The 26,144-nt window shown below is 42.6% G+C and overlaps 1 protein-coding gene across 4 annotated transcripts in view; it reads right to left on the reverse strand.

Annotated features, from left to right (window-relative positions):
• The window catches only part of MAP4K4 (mitogen-activated protein kinase kinase kinase kinase 4), a 129,631-nt gene that overhangs the window by 9,905 nt on the left and 93,582 nt on the right, over nt 1-26,144 (reverse strand). Inside the window, exons 13-27 of one of the 4 annotated variants that reach the window (XM_083501446.1) lie at nt 25,713-25,874; nt 23,165-23,251; nt 22,301-22,519; nt 21,015-21,176; nt 17,957-18,187; nt 17,050-17,156; nt 15,624-15,775; nt 14,345-14,442; nt 11,814-11,989; nt 10,530-10,650; nt 9,236-9,427; nt 6,057-6,171; nt 5,455-5,625; nt 4,806-4,949; nt 372-506 (exon numbers count right to left, since the gene is read on the reverse strand). In XM_083501446.1, coding sequence (XP_083357572.1) covers nt 372-506; nt 4,806-4,949; nt 5,455-5,625; nt 6,057-6,171; nt 9,236-9,427; nt 10,530-10,650; nt 11,814-11,989; nt 14,345-14,442; nt 15,624-15,775; nt 17,050-17,156; nt 17,957-18,187; nt 21,015-21,176; nt 22,301-22,519; nt 23,165-23,251; nt 25,713-25,874 — 2,272 coding nt within the window. The remainder of the gene's footprint in view (nt 1-371; nt 507-4,805; nt 4,950-5,454; nt 5,626-6,056; nt 6,172-9,235; nt 9,428-10,529; nt 10,651-11,813; nt 11,990-14,344; nt 14,443-15,623; nt 15,776-17,049; nt 17,157-17,956; nt 18,188-21,014; nt 21,177-22,300; nt 22,520-23,164; nt 23,252-25,712; nt 25,875-26,144) is intronic. The other 3 variants (XM_083501447.1, XM_083501448.1, XM_083501449.1) reach the window with 3 other exon arrangements.

Genomic DNA, 26,144 nt, shown 5'->3' on the forward strand with positions numbered 1-26,144 from the left:
GAAGGATAGGATCTACAGAACCAAAACATATTTGCCTTTACACTAGATCTAAGAGCATGTTGGGAAATGTGTTGCTCTCAAGGCAGGGGGAGAAGGGATGTGTGTATCATCCTCAGTTTTACACATGTTTCCTGTTAACATGTTGTCTCAGCGAAGATTAAAGCGACGTAAGAATGCATTTTTACAACATTCATCCTGGAATATATAAATAAAAGAGGCAGCTGTCTCTTTTAGACCTTGTGACTTGTTTACAGGAGAAGACCAAAAGCTAAGCACAACCCATTTCAACAGTTTCCTACCCTAACCAGACCTTTCCATTACATAATTCCATCTTCACTGACTTTCATAAATATGCACGATGAGTTACTTACCAACTTTATAGTGTACACAGCCTTCCAAGTCACCTACAGTTGTCCAGCCTTGTTTCTTTTCCACCTCAGGGTCATTGTGAAGAATTTTGTTTCTTAACCATGACAGATAATACACTCTCAATTTGTTTTTCTTACCTAGAAAAGTATGGTAAGAATGGGTGATAAGGTACAGAGCTGGGATACAAGCCTCCACAAAAACACATTAGCAATCATAGATAAAATCCACTTTTTTTAAATTATGCCAACCATTTAAGCTCAAGCCAAAAGGCAAACTTTCCTTCCAGCTACTGCTACTGCCTGTTATGTTTTTAAAAAATCAAAACTCTACCTAAAGAAAGTAGGATGGGCCAGGCTATGTTTCATGTTGACACAGTTCAGATTTAACATTTTCAGTCCTCCAAATAATGGTTTGAGGGATGAGTAATAAGCTCTGTGCTCACATACTCTTCTACATCAACTCTTGCATCAACTTCAGCCCTTCAATCGTGCTTTTGTATCATGTTTACCAAGCTGGCATTAAACCACAGTTTCCTGTGACCGATGTAACTGGAAACTGGGGATTTAGAGAAGCCATGATTGAAGCGACACAGTTGGGGTATGAGGGGAGGGATAAGGGGGAGGATGTGGCCCCAACGCTCATTTCTAGTTTAATAAATGTATCATAGTATTTTAATATTCTTTTGGAAGCCGCCCAGAGTGGCTGGGGAAACCCAGCCAGATGGGCGGGGTATAAATAATAAATTATTAAATTATTATTATTAATAAACCATGGTTTACTAAGCTACAATTCACTGCTTCACAACTGAGTCTTGCTCACAGCCAACTCATTACTTCCTGGTTGAAGCTGGCTTCAAATCCTAATTTGAAGGCAAGTGCAAAATGTTGCTTTATAAAGAGCCATTGGGGGGTGGGCGCTATCAGGTATGGGGAATTCCAAATGCAGAATTCCAAATTCCTGTGGGGAGTAGGGAAGGTGAGGATTAGGAAGTGACAGAGAGGTCTGCTTCTGGCCCATGCCCAATTTGCCCATCAAAACTTGACCTTTTGAATCCTCCAGTCCAGTACCTAAGCCAGGAGGTCAAAACAGCAAACTCCTAAAGCTTACAACAGTTATGCTGTGACTGTAGCAAGGGACAAACAAGGTGCATGCAAACACCCGTCTCTCACAACCCGGCAGTACAATCTTTCAAGCCACATTTTTATCTATTTAACCATAACAAAAATAGTTTACAATACAAACAATACAAAATATTCGTAATAAAATTCAAATAAAATCAAACTTTTAAAATTGCTAGGCATAACAACACAATATCAAAATATAGATAAAATCAACACATGCCAATAAGACTGCGTCTCTGGCTAGACTTGCCTAAACAAACAGAATGTTTGCTTAGATTTGTGTTAATATTTGCACAATATTACCTCAGACTTTTTATTTATTTCTTATAGTAGTATTTATTCAGTTACAACATGTGAATCCATGGGAACTTGGGTTTGAACTGCATCACTGGAATAGTTTTATCGTAACAGACATGATGTGGGAAAAGACCTGTAGTTTTTTGTTTTTAAACTTCACATGTTGCTGATGGCGAAATACTGCGGTTAAGACTTGTGTGTGATCCTTTGTTTTTAACTGCGTCATTGGAGATCAAGACTCCTTGCCACATTCACTAGTTTCCTACTTGAATATTGTTTCCTCTTTTATGGCACGTTATGTTAACCCTTTAACTGCATGATCCTTAGTGACTGGGACATACCTTCAACCAAGTATATCATCAACCTTTTCCGCTCCACCTTTAACCCAAGCATGCATCTGGGAATCTATTTCTTACCCATCTTTTACTATATATTTGCATGGTGGTAATGCTCTTGTTACGACCCAGCTTGGATCAGGTTGTACCCTATTAGTGGGTCCCAACCCAGCAGCAGCAGAAACAGCCGTTCAATGTCCTTATGTTTTGTGGGAGGTCACAAAGACTCTTTCATTAATAAACACAAGAGCTGAAAGGCAAAATGGTATTCCATAGAGAGAGGCTTCTCATTTACTGTATTTTTCGCTCCATAAGACACACTTTTCCCCTCCTAAAAAGTAAGGGGAAATGTGTGTGTGTCTTATGGAGCGAATGCAGGCGGGAGGCTCTGCTCAGCGCTCCCTTTAAAGAGCCGCGTGGAGCCGTGTGTGCGGCTCTTGGGGGCTTTTCCCCGAGGAGGGAGAAGGGCAGCCCACCAGTCCCTTCTCCCTCCTCAGGGAAACCCACGCTCTGCGCGGCTCTTTAAAGGGAGCGCAGCTCTTGGGGGCTTTTCCGGGAGGTGGGGGAAAGGACTGACGGGCTGCCTTCTGTCCCTTCGCCCACCTCCCGGAAAAGCCAGCAAGAGCCGCTGCCAGGCTCTGCTCAGCGCTCCCTGTAAGGGCTCCCTTTCGTCCCTCATCCCGCTTTGCTGGGAAGCCAGCAGAAGAGGCGCTGCGCAGCTCTTGCTCTTGCTCTGATGGCTTCTCAGCGAAGCAGGAGGAGGGATGGAAGGGTTTAAAGCAAGAAAAGCGAGAGCCACTTACATGCTCTGCGCAGAATTTTTTTCTCTCTCTTGCTTTCCCCCTCTAAAAACTTAGGTGCGTCTTATGGTCAGGTGCATCTTATGGAGCGAAAAACACGGTATTTAAAGGTTCTTTTTGTAGTCCTACTAATTTCTTGGGTATACTCAGATATACTCAAATAGGATATACTCAGAGCAGACCCACTGAAATCAATAGACCTAACTTAGGCATGGTCATTAATTGCAGTAGATAATACTTCAGTAGGGTGTATGGGCTGCTAGGGGAGGGGTAGTACCTCTGGTGAAGGACATGTCATGCTCCTTCTAGGACAGTCTGTTCCCCTTTGGTCCCCACCTGCATTCAGCAATCACCAGCAGCTCCCAGAAGCTGTCAGCATGAGACAGCGGTCACACCCCAGGAACTGTTTCAACTGTTTGGCTAAACCAGGAGAGGGCAGCTGATGGGCCCCATTCCTTGGTGAGTTAGGGACTTCCCCTACATGCAAATACAGGCTCCGGAGGATTGAGCGGACAAGATTGAGTGGGACCAACGGTCAAGAAGGCTACACCTGCTAAAGAGGAAAGAGTAGGGCACATGGGGCTATCAACTTGGGAAGGTAGCCCACCTGGGAGAAGGAAAACTCTAAACCTCTGCTGTCTCATGGGATATCTTCAAGAGAAGAAAAGGCGAAGGAGTAAACCCTACCCAAATCCAAGGTGGAGTCCCTAAGACAAGTCAGACGGCACCTTGTACACCTCATCCCAGCTACTCCTGCAGCCAAGCTAGTGCCAAATGTATTGCTCTGCTTTTCTTTGGTCCGCATCAGTGAGACTGTAAGGGGTTTGTGTTGTCTGGGCAGCTCAGGACCTCCATACACACTGCCCAGGCCTGAGCCCTGGGGAGATCACTTTGATGCTGCTAACACAATGGTCTAGGTTTGTCAGACCTAGACCGTTGTGTTAGCAGCACCAAAGTGACCTCCCCAGGACATCACCTTGTCAACAAAGGTCCGTATAGTTAAAGCTATGGTTTTCCCAGTAGTGATGTATGGAAGTGAGAGCAGGAGCATAAAGAAGGCTGATCGCCGAAGAATTGATGCTTTTGAATTGTGGTGCTGGAGGAGACTCTTGATAGTCCCATGGACTGCAAGAAGATCAAACCTATCCATTCTGAAGGAAATCAGCCCTGAGTGCTCACTGGAAGGACAGATCCTGAAGCTGAGACTCCAGTACTTTGGCCACTTCATGAGAAGACTCCCTGGAAAAGACCCTGATGTTGGGAAAGATGGAGGGCACAAGGAGAAGGGGACAACAGAGGACGAGATGGTTGGACAGTGTTCTCGAAGCTACCAGCATGAGTTTGACTAAATTGCGGGAGGCAGTGGAAGACAGAAGTGCCTGGCGTGCTCTGGTCCATGGGGTCACGAAGACACGAAGAATTGGACACGACTAAACGACTAAACAACAACAACACAATGGTTTGACTTCACCCCTGGAGGTGCACTCCACTGTCTCTCAAGTCAGATGGACGCCAACTACAACTTTGAGTAACACTTTAGTTGGCTATCACCTTGGTTAATCGGGGATAGAGAACCTATAACCTTCCAGATGCTGTTGGTCTATAATTCCCATCATTCCTCACTATAGACCACGTTGTCTGGGATAGATGAGAACTGTATTCCAGCCGCATCTGCACAGCCACAAGTTCTCCATATCCAATATTAAAAGTAGCATGTTCTCTGGAGGGACCTTTGATAGATTTATTGGTTGATGAAACAGCAATTTAAAAGGGGAAAGAGTTAGCAAAAAGAGATAAAAGCATATAAAGTAGAGGTTTGAACCATTCTGTTATTCAAAGAAAGACCACAACATGGTTTTTTCAAAAAGAGAATTCATATTTACCCGATATTGTCACCAAGACGTTGAGACCTTCAAGTACATCCATTTGCTGGAATCTTCTTCGGTTTATTAATGGATACACCTTCCCTTGGCCACTCCTGTCCAACAGCATCAGACCACTCTCTGTACCCACTAACAAATTCACCCCTAGGGTAAAATAATATCAAGTCAGAACACAAAGTTCCTTGATTGGCCAGTTCAGTAGATATCTGCAGTTCTCTGGGCAAACGCCAAACCTTTTCACACAACAAGAATGACTATGACACCAGGGCATGGAATACACACCAACATTCCAGAAATGCTGTTAAAGCAGTTTTTCCTTCCATCTAGAGTTTGGATCAGGGTGGGTTTCATTTCCATGCCTGCCGTGCTCTCACTGAAATTGCATTCCAGGAATTTTCATGGAAATGTTTGCCCATACGAAGGCCTACTCTTGTGCAAACTGACTCATCAATTTACTTTTAGTAAACTTCATGCATACTTCTGAACCTTTTGCCTGATAAACATACTGCACCTAGCAAGCTAATCTGAAAACACTTTCGACAACCATTAGTCCCAAATTTCCAATAGGTTTTTTGTTATGACCTTATGCTTCATCTGCAACATGTTCATATAAAAGGAAGGAACTAGCGATGAACACTGGATTGCATACCCCATAAGGCAGCGCATAAGATCTCAGAATTGAATCTCTTCTTGTATTTGCGGATTTCTGGCGTGTCGCTTTGTGGCCGTGTATTTGTAGGGTTCACATTAACAACTGATCCTTTCCTGGTTGGATCTTGCCTTATTGCCTCTGACCTCATTGCTTCACTAGAGAATCCTACTGCAAAAAAATTGGAAGGAATAAAGAGAAAAAACAGTTATCTTTTAGTATACATTTGGGCTCACACATGATATGCACATCAAGTTGAAGAAAAATACTGTTAGGTATAGCATGTGAAACATACACAGCCATACCTCGGAAGTTGAACACCTTGCAAATCGAATGTTTTGGCTCGCAAACCCGGAAGTGAGTTTTCCAGTCTGCAAATGTTCTTTGAAACCCGAACGCACGACGCTGCTTCCATGGCTTCCGATTGGCTGCAGGAGCTTCCTGCAGCCAATCGGAAACTGCACCTTGGTTTCCGAACGTTTTGGAAGTTGGAACTCCAGAACGGATTTCGTTCAACTTCTGAGGTACGACTGTATTGGGAACTGTTCTACGCATTTCAACAGTTACTATAAGCCTTACTCATTGGTGTTTATATTACTTACCAACAGAAGTCACAGTTGTTCCACTAGATGGAGATATCTGTAGTAATCTAGGGTCTATAAAAGGTGTAAAGGAGGTAGATTTGTGTTTCTGCAGTGTGTTACTAGCGGACTGAGTCTGCAATGTAAATTTCAGAGTCATTAATGGTTATAATATAAACAAATAGGATCACACAAAAAACCCAAACAAATAATTCCAGCCACTACTGGACAGCACTGTTTTAGAAGCCTTCTCGTCCCCCTTCCTCAAGTGCTGCCTACACGTGAGTAGCAAACATTTTAAATAAACATTTTTCCTAAGCGCTGTGAAAGTTCAGTCCAACTCACAGTCCTAATTTAGACGTTTACGTAACGAGGCCTGTTCACTAAAACAAGCATACAAGAATGTCTCCTCTTGCTGAAACGTGTCAGGCTCCTATTCTGTAAATATTTCTTTATTCCACATCCAACATATTCTGCTTTTCATCTTTCTACTGTAATACTCCTTTTCTTTTGTTGTTGCTATTCTGTGTCTTCTACCCTCAGCTAGTGACCAACTGGGAACTATAGTCTCTTCTAATGCAACAAAATTTGAGCAATTAGGAACCAGGCATTCAATTCTACGTTTGATACGCCGTTTTAGCATCCGGTTAATTGCAGGACAATTCTTTCGCTCTCAAATCTCCCTTGTAAACTGAGCCTCTTGCCAGAAAGCTGCAGCAGTTTCTTCCACCATCATTTCTCACAGAAAAATACTGAACCTTTTTTGAACAAGGGGACTTATTTGGGAGGGGAGGTGTGGACAGGGACATGAAGCAATATTCAGGCACCGGTGCACCCTGAAGTTAAAACACAATAAACATGGAAAACACAAACGAAAGAAGAAAAGTGAAACAATGAAACTGTTAAAAAGTGGAAGTGGGGTGACTTTAAAAATCCCTTGCCAGATTGTGAGAGTTAAGTGTCACAGGGACAACACTACACTTTAAGGCAGAATGACACGGGTTAAAAACAAAGTGTGTGATGTATAAAGACAAAAAAGGGGGGGAGGGCGAGTTGATGTTTAACTAGGCTTTTTCCCCCATACATCTGAAGTGTCGGCTCAGTTCTCTCTTACAAAACCTCTTTGAGACAGAGAGCCTTTACTGTGTCCCTCAAAGTGGACTTCATGCAACTAGGGTTTTAAAAGGAATTCTGCTTCCACCAAATTCTACAAGCGCTATTTCTCCACTCCAAAAACACTGCGGCTGTTTAAAAACATGGTATTTAGAACAAAGGAAGAGGTGGGCCTTGACAGTATTCAAACAACTGACTTCTACCCTATGGCAATATGCACTGGGTTTGATTCCAAACTTGCATAGAGTAGACAGAGCTCCATTCATTGTCCATGTCCACAGGCAGAAGTGCGGGAAGAGATATTCAATGACCCTCCCTCATTTTCCATGCAGTCCTGCTGTGTGTTCCAGAAAATCTGCTCTAGAGGGTTAAAGTCCCTCTGGAACAGAAGGGGAGGTAAAGAAAAGGAAACGGGCAAAAATTATCTCCTCCCTTGTGCCCTCAAGCAGGAGACTCTTGTGAAAGATAAGCTTTAACATGGGATTTCTTGTGAAATTCCAAAACACTATAACCCAGGAACAATTAAGACACCGCCGCCATGAATTTAGTTTTGTTATTAAAAAAAACCTCAAGTTTTTTCATTCAAGCAGCACCTACAAATATGCTATGGTTTGTAAGGTGGCTTCTGTTTTCCAGTGCTAGAATCTGATTTCCTTGCCCTTTTGCTTCAAGCAAACTATATTAACATTCTTAAGCATCTCATGAATTTTCATGCACACTGTCTCAATTTCACACTTTCTTAACGTGTTCTCTCCCCCCCCCCCCATGCAACTTTGGGATTGAAGGCAGAGCCCCTGGTAAACATCACAGGGACTATCCAAATCAGTGCAGCAAATAACTGGCTTCCGACCGAAACCTTTTTAAAGAGTGTGATTCTGGTGTGCATCTGTACATTTGAAAGCCCTGGCAGAACAGCCTCGCTGCTTTAGGAGCGTTTTGTGGAGTTTTGGTTCCGAGTCCTACCTTCCTTGTTCGGTTCATTTGTAAAAGCTTCTGAAAATAAATGGTGCCCTTCCCTTTAAAACATGCACATCCCTAATCTGTCGGAAGTATTTCTGTTTAGGTACCTATCATGTGTACAAAAATTCATATGGAAGAGCTCAACATATGCTTTTCCTTGCCACCAGAGGGCACTTTCCAAGTGTATCGACACATCTTCGCATGGAAAGAGTAGCTACCGTATTTTTTGCTCTATAAGACTCACTTTTTCCATCCTAAAATGTAAGGGGAAATGTTGCGTGCGTCTTATGGGGTGAATGCAGGCTGCGCAGCTATCCCAGAAGCCAGAACAGCAAGAGGGATTGCTGCTTTCACTGCACAGCGATCCCTCTTGCTGTTCTGGCTTCTGAGATTCAGAATATTTTCCTCCTCCAAAAACGAAGTGCATCTTGTGGTCTGGTGCGTCTTATAGAGTGAAAAATACAGTATGTCATAGGAAAGCTGCCTCCAGTTTTACAAAATGCCTTTCAAAGAGGATCTGTGCCGTCAAAAACCGAGACGGATCTTTTCACACGACATTCCAAAACAATAAAACAACAGAAACCAAGCTATCGAAGAGCCGGCTGCTTCATTCCCTCTCCCCATCAAGAAATTTCAAAAAAGCAGCCTCTTGTGGTAAGGCTGGAGAAAGCTTCCTTTCTAAGACAGTGCACTCCTTTTCCCAAAGCAAGGAACCCACTACATGCGTAGTTACTTAGTAGTATGCTAAACCAGGTAGTATTGAAGCCAGATTACCCTAAGTGTGACCTCTCCAAGTAAGCACTCTCCCCAAAACAGCGTTTAAACAAATACCAACAGGGCAGTCAGTTTAGCTTATCCAAAAGCCATGCAATTAATGACTTGTTGTATTAAAAAAAGGGGGGAGCAAGAGTAGTCAACTGGCAGGTTTGGGGTAAAACTGCTCTAGAGTTAAGGGGGTTTTGGCACGTAAAGAGCTGAAATGTGTTATTTGTGAGGAGTGAGGGGTTAAGTGACAGGAAGAAGAAGAACAGCAGCAGAGAAGGGACGCTGAGCTGGAGCTCCTGGGGAAAAGCTAGCTATGAAGCAATAACCCTATGAAAGCAGCCAGCTGTGGGGGCAAGACATACCTCATTAGTAGTTAGCTTGTCCTGGGGTGTCTGTGGGGACATGGTGGGTGTCGGCTGGCTGGAGGATGGGGAGGAAGAGGTGGAGGAAGTGGAGGAGGAATGGCTTTGCTGTAAGAGATCTGGCAAGAGGTGAATGCGACCGGCAAAGCCATTGCTCTCATGATGGCTGGCACGCTTTGTGTCAACTGTACTCTGCAGAAAAAACAGGCACACTTGTCTTGCTCAAGTGCTGCGTAAAGGTCTCTCTGTCCCTAGAAAGCTGGTCTACTTTCATTGATTCAACCAATGCATAACATCAACCAAGCCTTGATGCCTCCATTAGAAAAGTTGGTGGCGGTGAGAAGAATTCAGCCACACACTACAGGAATTGTTTGGGTTCCCTGGCAAAGCCAGCTTTGTTCACCAGCAAAATTAAGCTCCTGTTAGCCAAATTCGCAAGACCACATCAACCTGCACGTTCCCTAAGGTTATTTTCACTATCATCTTTTTTTAAAAATTTAGTTCTGGTTTTTTAAGACACGGTCAGATGAAAGTGCTTGAAACATCTGGTGAATGTCCTAATTTAGTTATCTGAACAATATGCATGACATTTTAATACATCCTAGGGGGTCTATTATGATAGGGATCTTCAGCTGCAGAACTGGAAAACTCGGTAATGAGTGAGGTTCATATTGTACAAACTACCACACTAAACAGACCCGCAAGTTCAAGACAAGGGAAGCAATGCCTTGACAATTCTGTGCATAACATTTTGAGACAGAAAGACCATGTGACCTGATAGTTCTGTTGCTAAAGATGAGAAGGTCTGGCTTCATAAGCTGTCTGGGTAGGAAACCTCTTGGAAAATGTATGTAAGCTGTTCTGAACTCCTAAGAGGGACACATGGTGCATTTGTAACTGATTTAAAGCAAACTAGGTGATCTCTTCTTCTGCTGCATCTGTCTCTCCCACAATTAGTTGTTGTTTTTTTAAAAACACCTTTTAAAAGGTTGAGAATCACAACAGAGATTACTTTCAGTGGCCTGCGACTCTTTAACCTTTGTGTTGGTCCAAGACTAAGATAAACTCAGCACAGTGCTGTGAAGTGTCACTACAATGCACGTAAGCACAAACATGGTGTGGAAACTATTACTCCCTTTGCAGGCCTGAAATGTCTGCTGGTTCAACAAGAGGCTATTAACTGTGTCTGTATGTCCTGCAACTGATATTATGTAGGAAGAGAGTATGAAAGAATGAGTGAGTTAATGAGAGTGAGGGGAGGGAGAGGAAAAACTACACTTGAAAGAATGCATACCTGTCGGACGATTAAAGTGCCCTCCTTGGAAGGAGTCATTGCAGGTTCACTCTCCACGTCGTCGTGCACAATCATAGTTTTCACGGACTCTGTTTCCCCATTGCTGAGGTTTAGAGTGGATCTGATTGGTAAAGGAGACATTTCGATTACGTCCTCATGTGCCCTTTCTGTTTCTATTCTGATTCTTCAGTATCCACAAAAGGTAAAGGTAAAGGACCCCAGGACAGTTAAGTCCAGTCAAAGGTGACTACGGGGTTGCACTGCTCATCTCGCTTTCAGGCCGAGGGAGCCAGCGTTTGTTCACAGGCAGCTTTCCGGGTCATGTGGTCAGCATGACTAGACCGCTTCTGGTGCAACGGGACACTGTGACGGAAGCCAGAGCGCACGGAAACACAGTTTACCTTCCCGCCGCAGCAGCACCTATTTATTTACTTGAACTGGTATGCTTTCAAACTGCTAGGTTGGCAGGAGCTGGGACCGAGCAACAGGAACTCACTCCGTCGCAGGGATTCGAACCGTCAACCTTCTGATCGGCAAGCCTGGCTCAGTGGTTTAGACCACAGCGCCACCTGCGTCCCACGACAATACTAAAATAATTTCACACAAGGATTATTTTAACAGAAGTACTAGGATACGTTTAATCGTGGAAACCTTGCCTATCTTGAAAACATTTATTTGCAAACCCCCATTCATTTGGATGCCTGCAGCGAACAAGAATTTTTGGGGAGGCGGGAGGGGATAGTATGTTACTATGATACACACTCTTGTGTTTTTAAATTGTAAACAGCCCTGTGATCCTCGGATGGGGGGCTGTACAGAAATTTAAATCATCATCATCCAGACAGCCAGGTAGGGAAGCTTTTGTAAATTGGCTAGTAGCTTCTCAGGGAATGGCGAGTCAAATATCTGTATTAAAACTGAAACTAATTACTGTATTGGTGCCTTCAAAACATGCACTTTTCAGTTATCTATTCATCTTACTTTATCCACATCTTCAAGATATATTCATTTTCCTACTTTCAGATATTGTGAACCCTTATATAGCATATTGCCAATGTTATGTTTATATTATGGAAGGAGACACACACAATCCTATATTCTATAGGATCATAGAATTAGAGAAGAACTAAAAGATAGCAAAGGTTAAACATCTTTCACAGGTCACAATTTCCATACCTAAATACAGTATTGGAAGCCCTACGAGAATTCACAAAATGAAATTGCCTTGTAAGCAAAAGTTCCATTAATACATCACATCAGGAAGAGAGGGAAAGGAGAACTAACACTGCTCTAGCATCTTCTGGTCCCGAAGTAGATTCATCAACTCCTTCCTGCTCCATGTCATCATCGTCTTCATCAGTTGTTCCCGACTCTTCACTGGATGATGAATAATCAGTCACTTTATGTGGAGGCCGCACATCCTCGACTGCCCGTAATTCCTTCGCCAAATCAGTTAAATTCTAGAAGGAGCAGAAGGAAAAGTACAAGGTGATTTGACTGCAGAAAAGGATGCAAGCAGATGGATAAGACTGCCCATTTCGGGTTCCAAAAGCTAGATCTATCTAGTCACAGCTGATGCTTTTGATTTAAAGGCCCATGCTATTACTTCAGAAAACTTTTTTTTTTAATTCTATTACTTCTTTGGTGTGCATGGTGCAAAATGGCCAAGCAGCTTGATAATTTTATTTGAACTAAGTGTTCACACTTCACTTAAAAAAGCAGGTGTCAAGCTGATTACTAGGAAGTTTGCCTAGTGTCTTTCACCATCATCAAACACTAACAGGTGGGATGGTGTGTCCCTTTCCTCTCCGCTCTGCTGCAGTCCCTCGTACCCCCATATTCTGCTCTGGGAGGGTTCCCCAATCCTCTGGAACAGATCTGGGGAGCATATAAGTTCTGCAGTGGGAGATGAGATGAAGAGGAAGTCCCATTACATGAGTGGAAGAGCACTGTTGGGTATCACCCAAGGTGTCTCAGAGCAAAGCTGTGCAAATGTTATAATGATTACAAAGGCAAGAGGGTTCATTGCTCTCAGTAGCATTAAACAAACAGTTGACTGCTTACCACTTCTCCCTGAAGACCAGCCATACGAACAGGTTCAGCAAATTGACATCAGGGCAAGAGTGAATGGAGTGCAATTGGGGGGAAACAAACATTACAACACAAGTTTAGTATAGGAAGAAAATAAATCCAGCCTTCTAGGTTCTAAAGCTGCATCACTAGCTTGCTCAAAAACTGCCATTAAGGAACAAAGGAACAGAACACAAAACAACGAGCTACAACAATACTATGAGTAGGAATCAGGACCGTGCTGGGGAGATAACAGACTTGCTTTTTCAACCGTTCTACACATACACACATTACGAAAAATGGTAACATGAAGGGGATAACTTGAAATGCTCCGGTAGATGTTTGGAAGGAACAACAAAAAAAGAGTTATGTGGCATTTACTCATGGTGTGATTGTTGCTCCGTTTCAGTGATGCATTCTGATAACCAATATTCGTTTAAAATGAAGAACACTGTACTTTGAAAAAGCAGGAGTTTTCAGTACAATTCTAGAAGTAGTCGTTAGCTGTGCCTTGCTATTTGTTTGAACAGAAGAGCGCTCGCTCAGGATTAACATCTCCTTCTGACAGCCGACCAGTAACTAATGACCAGGCCAAGGCAGCAAAAAGCTTGTACTATACGAACTACACACTTTCACAGACCGTCCAAGCAAGAATCCTTGTAACTGGCTTTGCCACATGCAGACTTTCTCCAGTTTCTTTGATCTAATTTGTATAGTTAAGAGCTACAGCTATTTCCTTTGCAGACGGTAAGAGCACAGCATGTGTGGCTGGTGCTGCAGTGCAGGGTGCATCTTAACAATTCAGAAAAAACCACTATGTCTTCATAATTTCAGGACTGAACTACATATTGGGAAGGTGGCAGTGGGCTCTTGGACCACAAAGCATTAGGCTTCCTTCCCTAAGCCAGGCCGAAGCTTCCTGGGCTTTGGGAAGGTAGCAACAGGGGAATGTTTAGGGAACTAGTCTAGTCCCCCTAGTCCACCAAAACTACCATCTCTTGTACCAGTATATTCTAAAACTCTTTGCAGCCATGTTTCTATTATTTCCAGAAACTTCATTTTCCAAAAACAGTGTAAAATAAAAATTCAAATATGGCTGTTTTCTGTATTTCAGAAATGGTTATCAAATGGTTACTGGACTTGCAGCTTCTTGCCATAGATAGCTAGGATTGTTGCAAATCTGATAGCTCTTACTATTACTAATATATAACTATGGTTGCCTATTAAGAAACTGAACTATGGGAAAGTGTCCTGCTCACTTTGAGTAGAGATTTAAGCAATGCAAGAGAAGTGTCATGTACAGAAAGCTTCTATGTGGATACCTCCTCAATACATTTGAAAACTATCCATTTAGAAGGGTTTGTGTACTTTTTCCAGGATATGCATTAATGCACTGTGAATGTGTCCAGTGTGGCTGGGGAATGGCAGCATGATGGGCATGGTACAAATAATAAAATGAAATAAAATAGTAAAAATAATTTCCAGGAAATGGATTAACTCAGCGTGGTGTTGCTTGTTTGTTTGTTCATAGGATTTAACTTGAGTGAATATCAAATTCTGGATTTTATGAAAATAAGTTTTTCCATGTAACTTTCCAACATTTCCAACTTTTTTTTTCCTTCTTAACTCTCCACTCCTGCACCTTAAACATATCAGTAGGCCGTCTCTTATGTAAAACTTCACACGACAAGCTTTTATGCTATGGATCAGACACAGATGAGGAGGTAACAGTCTGAGAGCCTCACCACAGGTTTGCTAGGTCTGAAAGCTTCCTTCTTCTCTTCTGGTTTTTTTGTTGCATTTTCACTACGTTGCGATGGTGAACCTTCAGATTTTGACGATGCTACATGAATAAAGACCAAAAAGAGGTGGGGAAAGAATAAATTAGCTAATCGCAAATTAAGAGGAATGTTAAAGCAATAGGAGTTTTAATATTTCAATGCATCTTATTCCTCCATCCCCACCGAGATACCTTAAATTAATTAATCAGGGGTGGGGAACCTGCAACCTGTGGACCAATCCTGGCCCTCTAGTTGGGCCACTGTTTCTCAAACTTGGGCCTCCAGCTCTTGTTTGACTACAACTCCCATCATCTTGTTGGACTACAACTCCCATCATCCCTGGCTAGTAGGACCAGTGGTAAGAGATGATGGGAGTTGTAGTCCAAGAACAGTGATTGAGACCCAAGTTTGAGAAACACTGAAGTAGGCCTATGAAGCCATTTCCCCTGGTGCCCACCCACCTATCAAATGGCTGCTGGTACTTATGGGCAAGGAGGGTGGGGTCCATTTCTGTTCTGGCTGCCCTTATCTGTTCCTAGCAGGGAACAGGTATCTTTGGCCAAAGCATCAGGATTTAACTCCCTGCTCATCAGCTGAGAGGGGGTTAAATCCTGCCATGACTGGCTGTGAACTTTCTCCCTGCTTGGTACAAAAAGCAGGTTGGTGGGTAGGGGAGAAAGGGAAGTGCTTTGCAAGCCCTTTGTGAGAGGCTGCCTTCTGCAGGCATCACCTGCAAGTCACTCTCACAGCTTGCAAAAAAGCCAGTTTCTTTTTACCCCATCCCCATCAGCCAATGGCAGGTTAATGGGAGAGAAAGAAACCTACTTTTTGCAGGCGTTGGCTTGCTCAGTCAACATTTCCAAATTCAGCTGACAGGGAGGGAGAAAGTAGCGGTTTGCCAACCCTACAACTGGAGCTTCTCCTCAAGCACTAAACTTAGGGCTAGCAACACTCCTTGTACCGTGGTTCCCAAGTGCCCCACAGCCTGGTGGGTGCTGGGCACTTTGGAATCCTGCACCAGGGATTCTGACAGTTGGGCAGGGCAGCCAGCTGTCAATCATCTTCAGGCATAATGGTGTCATGTGACTGACAGGTAGGTTGTCCTGCCCACCTGTTGGAAGTTGGCTTGAGGGAGCCAAAATGGTTCTCCACCCCTGGCCTGAGTGAACCAACAAATACGAAAGAAGAATGCAGATTAATCTGTAGACTCCTAAGGACAAAGAGAGAGGAAAACATGTCTTACATCTCATTCGGAATCTCTCTCCCGATCCGCTCTGGGACCCAGGATGTGACCCGGGCTGTGAACTGGAATTGCTGGAACCAGAGGAACTTCCACTCCCAGGTCGTGGCACCAGCTTCTCCACTCTTTCCCAGAGCAGGCGAGGCTCTATATTGCTATGTGGGAAAATAAAAATAAAAGGTGTTTGTTTGTTTTTGTTTTTTAAAAAACCCACATTGATCAAGGTTAATATTTTATTTTATTGCCTTAACAATGGTTCTTTTTTCTGGAAGACATTCTTAGTCCTCTATCACTATCCCAGTATGTTTCTGAGCACAATTTAAAGAGTTGGTGCTGACCTTTAAAGCCCTAAATGGCCTCGGCCCAGTATACCTGAAGGAGCATCTCCACCCCCATCGTTCAGCCCAGACACTGAGGTCCAGCTCCAAGGGCCTTGTCGTGGTTCCCTCACTGTGACAAGTGAGGTTACAGGGAACCAGGCAAAGGGCCTTCTTGGTGGTGGCGTCCGCCCTGTGGAACGCCCTCCCATCAGATGTCAAGGAAATAAACTATCTTACTTTTAGAACACATCTGAAGGCAGCCCTGTTTAGGGATTTTTTTATGTTTAATGCTGCATTGTGTTTTTAATATTCAGTTGGGAGCTGCCCAGAGTGGCTGGGGAAACTCAGCCAGATTGGCGGGGTATCAATAATAAATTATATTATTGTTGTTATTTTAATCTCACGTTCTCATGAGTAATCAGAATGAAGACGTGAAATGCCTGAAGTTTCTTCCAACTCTGCAATTCTATGATTCTAAGTTGAACAAGCACTTCATGGCGCACGCACAATTGCTTTCAGGTTATCTCTAGCTGGAGATACAATCAGACAAACACTACGAAAAGGCCCAGTGTCCGGGACCAGCGTTATCATGCCACAGCAGACTGCCCATTTCCAATCCCTATAAAGCCTCGTAGCCCTCTCTGAATGAGCAGTTACTGAGAGGAGCAAGGAGAAGAAGCAGTAACTTTCACATGGCTTGTGCTCTCCCTACTGAGAGGTGGTATGCACCGATCCCAAGCATGAGAATAGACAACAGGTGAGAGGAAGAGGTGGGTGCAATTGGGGAGTTGGTTCCCACTCAGAGCATCTTGACTAAGACTCATTCAAGGCCTTTTGCCTGCACTACCTATGAGCATGCTTTAAGATGCGGTTCCAAAAGAAAGCCAACTATAGTTGAATGGCATGAGATAACTTCCTATATGAGACTGTATAAACTTGCCCTTAGAAGCTTCTCAGATACAGCAGAAACTGCCTTACAACAGTATCTCTCAACACTAAGTGTTTTTGGGGAAAAATGGATTCCAATTTGCTCCTCCCAAGTGGGAAACCCAATTTGCTCCTCCAACCCAATTTGCTCCTCCTGAAGTGGGAAACCCAATGCCACAAACCTTGTGGAATTTCTTTGACCTGCTTGGTTATTTTGCTGTCCACTGCCCTGCAGCGGCGAATCTCGGCGAGATAACACAGGTGATCTGGATGTTGTTCTCACAGGTACCTTGCATGGAAGAATAAACAATTCAGATAACACGGCATATAAAAAAAAAAAAGAACAACATGTTGCTGCGACAATGCGTTGGGGTACATTATTAAAACACTAGCATTTTGAGCAAGATAGTTCTAAAATAATTCACCAACTTAAGCTCATTTTGGACTGCATCTAAGATGCTGGAAAGAACGTAAGAGTTTAGTAGGTAACTAGCAAACAAACACAAATACCCACTCACAGACTACCATGACGGTTTAGAACACAGGACTTTGAAGCAAGGGATGCAAAAAGCAATCTGCTATAATAGCATGGGAAATTTAGGAAATTAAGCTCTAAGGAGCCAACAAATGCCTAGTAATGGATCAGTAGAAGGCAGAGAACTGGGGGAAAGCAAGATTATATTTGACAGAAGTAAACCAAGCAAGAAAACACTTTCTTTGTGGATAGAAATGTCTCAACAAAACTACCGGTTTAAAGCCTGATATTCCATTTAGAGGCAAAGAGGTAGCTTTCAGCTATTCATATGCTTTCTTCTCTACATCACTTGGCATAATATTTTACTTCTATATAACAGCCACCGCCCATACGGCATTTTTGTGTTAAGTTAGGGCAGAAATTCCTGTAACATCTTGGCTGAAGAAGGGGAGGGAGAATTCCTTGCCTAAAGTACTGTTTCTGATACCAGTGTCATTCTTATGGGTGTGCAAATCACTAGTTAAAAATCTAGCGCATGCCTTTCATTACTTTTGCTTTGATTTTTGTTTCTTTTTGTTTAAAAAAATCACAATTCTGTCTTTCTACTTCCTTACCCTTGGAGGCACCTCGTCACTGTCTGATCTAGCCCAGGCCTTTTGGGTGGGGTCAGGTACCTCAGACTTAGAGTCAGAACTCTGATTTAGCACTTCACTGCGTGAAGGTGGATTTGGGTCCTGAGAGCGAAGATGGTGATGTGCAAATTTGGGAGAAGGGTCACTGAAGGAATGGGACCGCGAGACAGGGGAAACATTGTTCTTGAGAGATGCCAGATGGGACCACTGTACCTTACGAAGAAAACAAAACATAGAACATTCAATGCGTTCTGTTCACACGGGCTCCCCCCGCCCCCCATCAAAACACAGAATAAAAAAGACAAAGAGGGTATTTGGGTGGCGGGATAAGCACAACTTGGGATATGATGTAAGGCAAGCATGTGGTTGAAAATCAATACGAGCTTAAAAGCAAGGGAGAACATAAAATCAGCATTTTGGAGGGTGTATGCTCTGGGCACACAAATTGACAAGAAGAGATAAGGGCAAGTTCCATCTTGCAGAACCTATGCCGGATGAAAATTTTCAAATCCAAGTATCAAATCAAAAAGAATAGTATAAAATAATATTGGCAAATACCGTACTTTTCCATGTTTTTACTGAAATTTACTGGAAAATTATGTTTAAAATCGGGGGTTGTCTTATAAATTGGTAGTGCCTAGGGGGACATGGGATTGGTTGATGCCACGAGCCAGAGATAGTCTGCAGCGTGTTGTTGGTGTCTGCGGCAAGGGATGGTGTTGATTGGATGTTGATGCGGCAATTGGGCAGACAATAGGCGGCTTCTGCTGGGAAGGGGACAGATGTTAGGAGGTTGTTGTGACGTGTGTGTGTGTGTGTGTGTTAGTTTTAGTTCCTAAACAAAGCTCAACAACTCTGTGCATTCTCCCCCCATTTCCTTAATTTTTAGTCCCCCAAAATAGGGGGCATCTTATACGTGGGGGGGGGGGTTATACACGGAAAAGTACGGTGTATATTAGCTTCAAAACAATTTGCCGGCATCTTTAGATCACGCAGTAAGTTGCTTTTAAGGCATTAAGACGGAATCACATAGAACAAAAATAAGACTACATTTTCAGCAGTCACTGGCTGAAAATATGTGCACAGTGGCATTATATAACATGCACATACACTATGCTGTATAAAAAACAATATACACATATTGTATGTGTCACAGGTAATTTATACTAGAGATGCACATTAGAGATGACACATAAATATGACCACACACACTATGGAAGCACAGCTTTAAATCCATAGTTAACTCTGAACCCTCCAAGGGAAGCCTTGCAATAACCATTCACTGCCACTTCTTTTGGAGATATACATAATTTTGCTAAGTACTCTTTTCCAGCCTGCACACCTCATTAAGGACATTTTTATAAAGTAAATAAACACACCAGAGTAATTTCCCCCACTCCTAATATTGTGAAAGGAAATGGAAATGTTTTCCTCAATGCTTCCAAATTCACCCCATTTCTATTAATCTGGGAAGTAGTCCAGATTCAACTTCCCCCTACAAACAAGTAGTCACAGGACTCTGGGCACAGTAAGCACTGGGCAAAATTAAATGCAACAAGAGTGTGAGAAAGTGGATGTATGTGTGTGTTTGTTCAGAACAAGTATTGTGGGTGTATCAAATTCTGATTATGGCAATAAAGTCCCTGATGATTTTGGCTGATCCACCGGCATGGAATGTTCAGCTGAACAGACTCTTAACAGTTTACAGGTCAGCTTCTTTTAGATCCAGAAAAAAAGGATCATGTGTTGCCGAGATTAAAATGTCATAAAGGGATATTGTACAGAATCGCCAGAGTTTAGGAGGAGCTAAGGAATGAGGAATCCAGGAGTCAAGTAGATGGAATAAGACTGCAAACTTAGGATAAACGAAGGAATTCTAAGTGCTTCAAGGACAAAGAAGACAGGAAATTAAAAGGGGAGCAAAATGCCGTCCCAATCGACACCACCACCACAATTTCACATAGTGATTTGAAGCGGCCAATTTGTTTTGCTGCAAGCTTCTTGAATAAGTGTATTATATTAAAAGTGAATTTTAGATATATTTAGAAAAGTGTTTTTCTTGAGCTTCTACTGACAACCTATACCGCTGTAAAGGTTTTCAAAGATCTATTAAAATGTAACAGCCAATTATTTACAAAAGTGGCTAAGGTTTTCAAAAACAGGTTATTTTCTTCTAACACATCACCTCAAAATAAAAGAGGGTTCTGCACTTGTGCTACACAGGTGAACAACAACCTGTTTGTATATAGATTGTACCTGAACAAGGCTAAAAAGGTAGAGGGGGCTACTTCTGAAAATATATTATACCTACATGGTGTCACCCATAAATATACAAAGAGAATCCCATGAAGTTGTTTTTTTTTAATCCTTAAGTAAAAAGAAAGGGGAACATATCAGTGAAATATTGTTTGTAGCCAAAGGAATCACCCCTCAAAAGCAATCATGAAGCTGAAATTACACCTGGAGACCTGGTTGCATGGCTGTCTGGCCAAGACTGCTTTCACAGACGGACTGAGTCTGGTTGATTGCAGAAGTGCAACACAGTTGGTTGTTTGTTTTTGCCATAAGTAGCTTGCTACTTAAGTCATGCCACTAGATGACTCAGCTGTCACTGGAAGAATTTTAAGGGAAACCACCATTAAAATGGAATGAGATTCTGGGTCGATTGCTGCATCGCTGTCCTTCCAAAAGATCAAGTCAGCAGGCGGAATGCAAGTGTTTCTGGATTTCATCGCAAGTTTTTCAACAGAATACACTAAAACACATTGTTCTTCCTTACAACCCACCAAACTTTTAAGGAAAGTTGCGGGAAGTCAGGGCAAGTTTAAGTTTTACCAGGAGAAAAGAAAAAAAGTAGGTGCAAGGGCAGTGTTAGCTAGCTTCGCTTAGCGCAGGAGTTACAAGTCATTCACACATAATGAGCGTGTTTTCCAAGACACAGTCATCCTCACGCTTTTCATTTGCATCTGTGGCTTTCCATACCTCTTGGTCATTCAGCAGCTTCCCACATACTTCTCCCAGAGACCTTTTCTGCCTTTACCTGTGGTTCCATTGGCTTTTGCAGTGAAGGCGGAACAGGCTCGGAATTTCCATTTGAAAAGGACTCTGATCTTGAAGGCACTGGTGGCTCCAACACTTTGCTCGTCTGTTTAGACTGTGCTTCAGGGGAGCCCTGGTTATTTTTCCTATATCTATCGTCAACCTGAAAGAAAAAGCAAAAAGTATGTGAGCTGGACTTGCACAGCCACATTTGACTGGGAAGATTGCCTGCAGCTTTTGTGGGATTTCAAGGAATACCAGGTATGACAAAACTTTGCAAAAGCTACATCAACTACAAAAGCACATTTGAATTACTATGTCTTTCTAACTAGTAAAACGGTTCTCTCTTTGACACTTACACACACACACACACACACACACACACACACACACACGACCAGAAATGGGGGGGAAACGGTGCTAATAGAACAACAGTGTTTCTACATAATGATCGACTGCAAAGGTTTGCAAAGTGTGTGCATGAAAACCCAGGAGTCCCTTAGAAGCTTCATCAGTTTCTCAATGAGAAACTCAAGAATGGCTGAAAAACTGAAAATGGCTGGAAAATCAGCCCACCTCTGATCCTTGCCTACAGTGTATTCATCACACTTGCTTCCTCCAGAGGGTTGGTAGTGGCATTCTCCATATAACGCACATGCAATTACACACATATATGGAATCTATTGCTGAAAAATGATATAACGGTCGCTTGCATACAGAATGGGCACAAATAAGTCCAATCCTAAAAGACTTTAAAAGAATCATAGAATCGTAGAGTCTATTTTTCCACCTCAGAAGCACACTGGCTCCCAATACTGTTCAACATCCAGGACTGGGCATCTCTACAAAGGCAGCAGGTTCAAATCATCACTCTAAGCCTCAGCTACTTTGCAGGATAATTGTGATAATAAACTAGAGGAAATATGTAGCCCTTCTTGAGTTCCTTGGAATGAATATGAATCTGTGTGTGTGTGTGTGCGTGCGTGCGTGCGCGCGCGCACACACACACACACACACACACACACACAGAGTGGTACCTCCGGTTATGAACAGGATCCATTCCAGAGGCCCGGCCGTATCCCCAAAATTCCATAACTGGAGGACCACTTCTACTCACGCGCGCAGCACTGCAGAGCGCTTCTGTGCACATGCAAGCAGCAAACCCACTTCCAGGTTTGCTGCGTTCGCAACTCGAAAGTTGGGTCCACTGTATGCATATATGGAGCATAAATGTTTTAAATGAATAAGCCTTGAAGAAAGCTTGCTAAATTTCAAAATTTCAGTTACCTCCCGTGGTCTTTCAGAAGGCTCATAATGGGATTTAGGCTCAGGAGTATGATAATTTTGTTTATTCCTTTCTTGTTGCTGTTGCTGCTGTTGCTGCTGCTGTTGCTGCTGCCGCCTATGGTCATGCTGAAGTGACAAGAGATACGCCTGCTCCTGTTGCAACTGGCGCTGCAGCCTCTCTGCTTGTCGGTGCTCTTCCATTTCCCGCCATCTGTATTCCTTTGAGAAAACAGGTCAGCATTCAAGACGTGAATACCAAGGGTATACTGTTGCTACAATGCAACCGAGTGTACCAACCATTAAAACTGGACCCCAAGGAGCACGTATTGGGTTTTGGTATTGTTTTTTTCTTGGCGATGTTTTATGCTAACCTGAGCAAGACTGGAAACCCAAAGGAACAGTGGCGTTTTAATTAATTAAATTATTTTTTAAAGAAGAGCAATCAAGTGTAATCTTGAAGGACAGTGTATTTTTGGAGGCGAGGTAGGGGAAGGGAAGGGGGAAGGAGACAACAACCTGGCCTTTATATTCAGTGTTTAATAATAATAAGAATAAATATTATGGTCTGCACTCTTGTTATTCTAAGGAGGGCTGTTCCAAAAACAAAAAAACAAAAAACCTGACTACCAAGCCAGTACATCCCCAACTTTAGAAACAGAAATCTACTCTTATTGCACTGTGATACAGTAATTTTCACATGTGCCTGCCAGCCCAATGCACTATAACATAAATGGCTTTTGTTCCAAGTTCTATTGTGCATACAGTAAAGCTCAGTTGTGTCCAACTGGGAAAAGCCTGGGACACCAGCCAGAGAAAGGGAAAAAACCTATTGCTACTGAACAAAAACAGATACAGGTGCGTTACCAGTAACATGGCCTGCTCCTGGAGCAGCTGCTGCTGAAGAATTTCCAAGTGCCGCTGCTCCTCTTCTAGCTGTCGCCTGATATACTCCTGTCACACAGAAATTACCCAGCAATAAAATTGTTCACAACAGGAATGCATCGAAACCACCTGAGTAGCAAAACCACCCCAGGCAACCTTCAGGTGACAATTCACTTCTGGTGAATCGCTTCTTGTGAATCCTCAGTGAACAAGTTAAGAAAACCCTATCACCTAAAGCAGTGTTTCCCAAACTTAGGCGTCCAGCTGTTATTTTTGGACTACATTTCCCATCATCCTTGACCACATCCTGTTACCTAGGAATGATGGGAGTTGTAAGTCCAAAAACAGCTGGAGACCCAAGTTTGGGAAACACTGACCTAAAGTAATGGCTGAAAAGTACTCCACTAAAAGACTAAGATGGTTTTTGAGAAAGTCAGGTGGGAAGAGTTCCTAGGTTGTCTGATGAATTTTGAAAAATGTTTATTAAAGAAAAAAATAAGCAAAAATGTATTTTTGAAACAAACCGAGAGTTAAAAACACAACAAGTCTTACCAACACAGCCAACGCAAAACCACATGCAACTTTTATTAAAATAATTAGTTTTAGGCACTGTGTGATGAACCGTTAGCAACAGCTAGAGCCAGGCTTCGTTAAGGCATCCCTTTTGCAAGCTTCCCACAGGTAACTACTCTGCCAAACACAACTCTAACCTCGACTGTAGATTATCCTAACCTCTGTCATCAAAGCAATGCCAGTCTTGCCCAAGTATATGGTGGTTATGACAAAACACAAATAAACAAACATCCACTAGAGAACAGGTAGAAGACCAAAAAAGCCTTTTCATCTGGAAATCTAAGCCTTACACTTCAGAAGTCAAACACTGCTTTGTCTGGCCCACTAAACCAAGCCTAAATATGCAGCACCATATCCAAAGCTAAGAACATCCTACCATGCAAATTAATAAATGTAGGTAACATAAAACACATGCACTCAAACACAGAGAGACAGTGTATGCAAAAGCAATTAATGATTCAGTGCTGTGGCAAAATGGGAGCTACTTGAAATCTCATGAAGGAAAAGAAATGATGTATACAGATTTGTTATATGCACCTCTTGCAAATCCAGAGTTCAGGTGAAGTGAAGACAGAAGTGTAATTTCTTAAAATCAGCCATAGGGATAGAGTTTGAATAACATCTCTCTGAGTTGCCATCGTATTGTTAGAAGGTTGGGTTTTTCCCCCCTTAGCCCCGGTCCAACTCTAGTCGCATGCAACTAGCAATCTCAAATGGATTTGTGTATCATCTCTGTGCCACTCAATGGGGCCCAGATGTGCAGTGCGAGGTGGATGTTTGCTGCACGCAGGAGCCCTCTTCTCAGAACGTGCGGAAGGGGCAGAAATGCCCACCTAGCCCCACCCCAAACATCCCTGTCCCCAACTGCAAGAGCTTCAGGCCTTCATAAATTGTGCATTAATGCAGAAGGCAAAATCTCACTGTGTTCTGTTGAATGTGCTTAGAAACTTCTGGATGATCGACCTAATGCCCCATTCAGATCTTTCCTCTCAATGCATGATAGACTGACCCCACAGCTGGCAGGAAAAGGGATGTTGGGAGTGAGATGAGGTGTGTAGCCTCCACATGTTCGCAGGGCTACAAAGGCCTTCTTCTGCATGCAGAATTTCCTGATTTGGGGCAATTTACCGCCATTTCATAGGACAACCTAGCACACATGGGTATCTAATAGTAGGTAACATTTCTGCCATTATGTGCTTCAGTTACTTAATATTCATTTTTACCATTTCAGAATTCTCAAAATAAATGTCACAGCAGGGGAGGGGAAATTGTTGCAATCCAAGTACAATTACCCATAGTGGCAAGCGCTATTTTTTTTTCCCTGAATACAAAGTGTTAAGTTATTTCAGGCCCAATTATGTAACCACTTACACGGAATATTGTTTTCCTAGTACTGACATTGATACTTATATTAAGGCATTTGATTTGATTTTTTACATCATGTATCAAATTATAATTTATTTTAAGCAGGCAAGGCTGATACGATTTGGAAAACAGGCCCCTATTAAGGCGTTTTAGTGTACAAGCCTGCAAAATATATATATGCACAGTTTGATTTTGGCATTTGAAAGATCGTAACAGCACAAAACCTAAGGCCCATCTCGCCTCAGTTTAATGAATGTAATGGAAATTCACCCACCATGTCAAGCAATTTAAATGCCATAGCTCTGTGTAATAAATTTCCATATGTGCTATAGCGAGTGACTAAGAAGGGGAGTGAAGAGCCAAATATAATTCAATATAAAGCTCAGCTTCTCCAGCCTTCTTTGGGTGTGTGTCCCACCCCTAAATAAAATTGTATTTTGAAGCCCATTAGGTGTGACATATGCAACAAATATTCTTTTTACATGCAATATGGATGCTTCTTTGACCACGCAAGGCTTCCTGCTGGTTTTCTTCAATATTTTGTTCTGGTGGGGAGGGAAATCATACTTAATTCGCATTGTTTCTGACTTACCTGCTCTCTCTCTACTCTCCGCTTTTCCTCCTCTGCTCTCCTTCTCTCCTCTTCTTCCTTGCGCCTCTTTTCCATTTCCTCCATTCGTTTCTTCTCCTCCTGCTCTCTCCTTCTTTGTTCCCGCTCTTGCTGCCTCCGAGCTTCCCGTTCTCTTCTTTGTTGCTGCATTTAAAATATGTATATATCGTGATGTATACAAATGTCTCACCTCGCCCAACTCTTAAATCAACCAAGTTCAGCTTTTTATTTCTCTGTCTAAGGATACTTGAGCTTTTTGCCAAAACATTGGTCAGATTTGCACCTCCTGCCCAGAACATCCTTTGGATTTCCAATTCTCAAATTTTGGAATGCAGTTATTGGCCCAATACAATATCAAAATGCAGCATATCTGGAGAGAACACACTATAAAAATGTATATTTTAAGATATATAT

The sequence above is a fragment of the Podarcis liolepis genome, assembly GCF_965112155.1.
Source record: "Podarcis liolepis genome assembly, chromosome: 4".
In the NCBI taxonomy this organism is placed as follows: domain Eukaryota; kingdom Metazoa; phylum Chordata; class Lepidosauria; order Squamata; family Lacertidae; genus Podarcis; species Podarcis liolepis.